At 35.6% G+C, this 1,303-nt stretch overlaps 1 protein-coding gene across 1 annotated transcript; it reads left to right on the plus strand.

The window, feature by feature from the left end:
• The first annotated feature begins 545 nt into the window (after positions 1-545).
• Gasu_63490 (uncharacterized protein) lies at positions 546-1,026 on the plus strand. Its single transcript, XM_005702457.1, has one exon. The coding sequence runs from the start codon at positions 573-575 to the stop codon at positions 999-1,001; it is 429 nt and encodes a 142-aa protein (XP_005702514.1). The 5' UTR covers positions 546-572; the 3' UTR covers positions 1,002-1,026.
• Positions 1,027-1,303: the final 277 nt, after the last annotated feature.

A 1,303-nucleotide genomic window follows, 5' to 3' on the forward strand; every position in this document is an offset into this window, starting at 1 on the left:
GTTGCTATCAAATTTTACTTATTATCATTATTTTTATTGTCTGTCTTTTTAGTAAATATTGTCAAACTAAACTAAAAATTATTTATTTTTGTCAATAAAATGGATACTGTATAAATATACTCTCTTTAAAATTAATTCTTTTTTGCTTTGTTGAGTTTTTTGTGATTATATAATATTTACTTTCAACATTTAATTGTAACAGTAAAAAATTAAGTCAAAGATTTAATTTTTTAACAATGTTTTCAATGTTTCAATTAACTACATTAAATTGTTATTATATTTTCTTTAAAAACTTAATAAGAAGATTATTTTAGAGTGAAAGTGCATTATGAAAGCATGGAAACAGTATATGAACAGCATGTAATTGAACTTTCTACTATTACCATCTCATAAAATATAACTAAAGTTCAAACTTCAATCTTTTGCTTTTCGAATTGGAATTTTTCAAACACCATTCCTGTATGGATGGATTCTCCCAAGATTTTCAATTCACACTCAGTCCTCTTTGCACACTGTCCTCAATTTCAAATGCCCCCATTTCCAATTAACCATTCTTTCCCAGCAACACCACAATGGCAATTTCAAATCACGATCACCTTTCTGGTTGGCCCAAATTGGCCCCTTTCCCCACCCAGTTACCCCAATCGCAAATCACCATCACATCTCCAAATGGCCCAAATCGGCCCACCTACCCACAACGGCAATTTCAAATCACGATCACCTTGGGGTTGGCCCAAATTGGCCCATTCTTCCCCACCCATTTTCCCCTTGGCAATTTCCCCACCCATTTTCCCCCATCGCAATTTCCCCCTCCCATTTCCAATTTACCCATTCTTTCCCAGCCCACCACAATGGCAATTTCAAATCACGATCACCTTGAGGTTGGCCCCAATTGGACCCTTTCCCCCCACCCATTTTCCCCCATGGCAATTTCCACACTTTCTCCCATTCCCAATTTACCCATTCTTTCCCACCCCACACCCATAATGGCAATTTTCTAATCAAAATTGCACAGGCCCATTTTCAATCGGCCTCTCTTTTCAAATTGCCCATCTTTCCCATTAGCAGAAAAAATCACTAAAAAGTCTGTTTTGTATACTGGTACTCATCATATTATGCAGAATCAGACCCAATAGCAAAATCAAAATCTTCATTTTACAGTATACCAATATGATTCAACAGTGGGTCAATACTGCAAACAATGGATTCAAACGAGTTTCGGTCAACGATCTGTTTACTATTAAAAGCAATTTACAACTATCAGGGAAAGAATGTAGGGATTTTCTCTCATTATGATTCTTGC

The sequence above is a fragment of the Galdieria sulphuraria genome (assembly GCF_000341285.1).
Source record: "Galdieria sulphuraria unplaced genomic scaffold scaf_176, whole genome shotgun sequence".
NCBI lineage: Eukaryota > Rhodophyta > Bangiophyceae > Galdieriales > Galdieriaceae > Galdieria > Galdieria sulphuraria.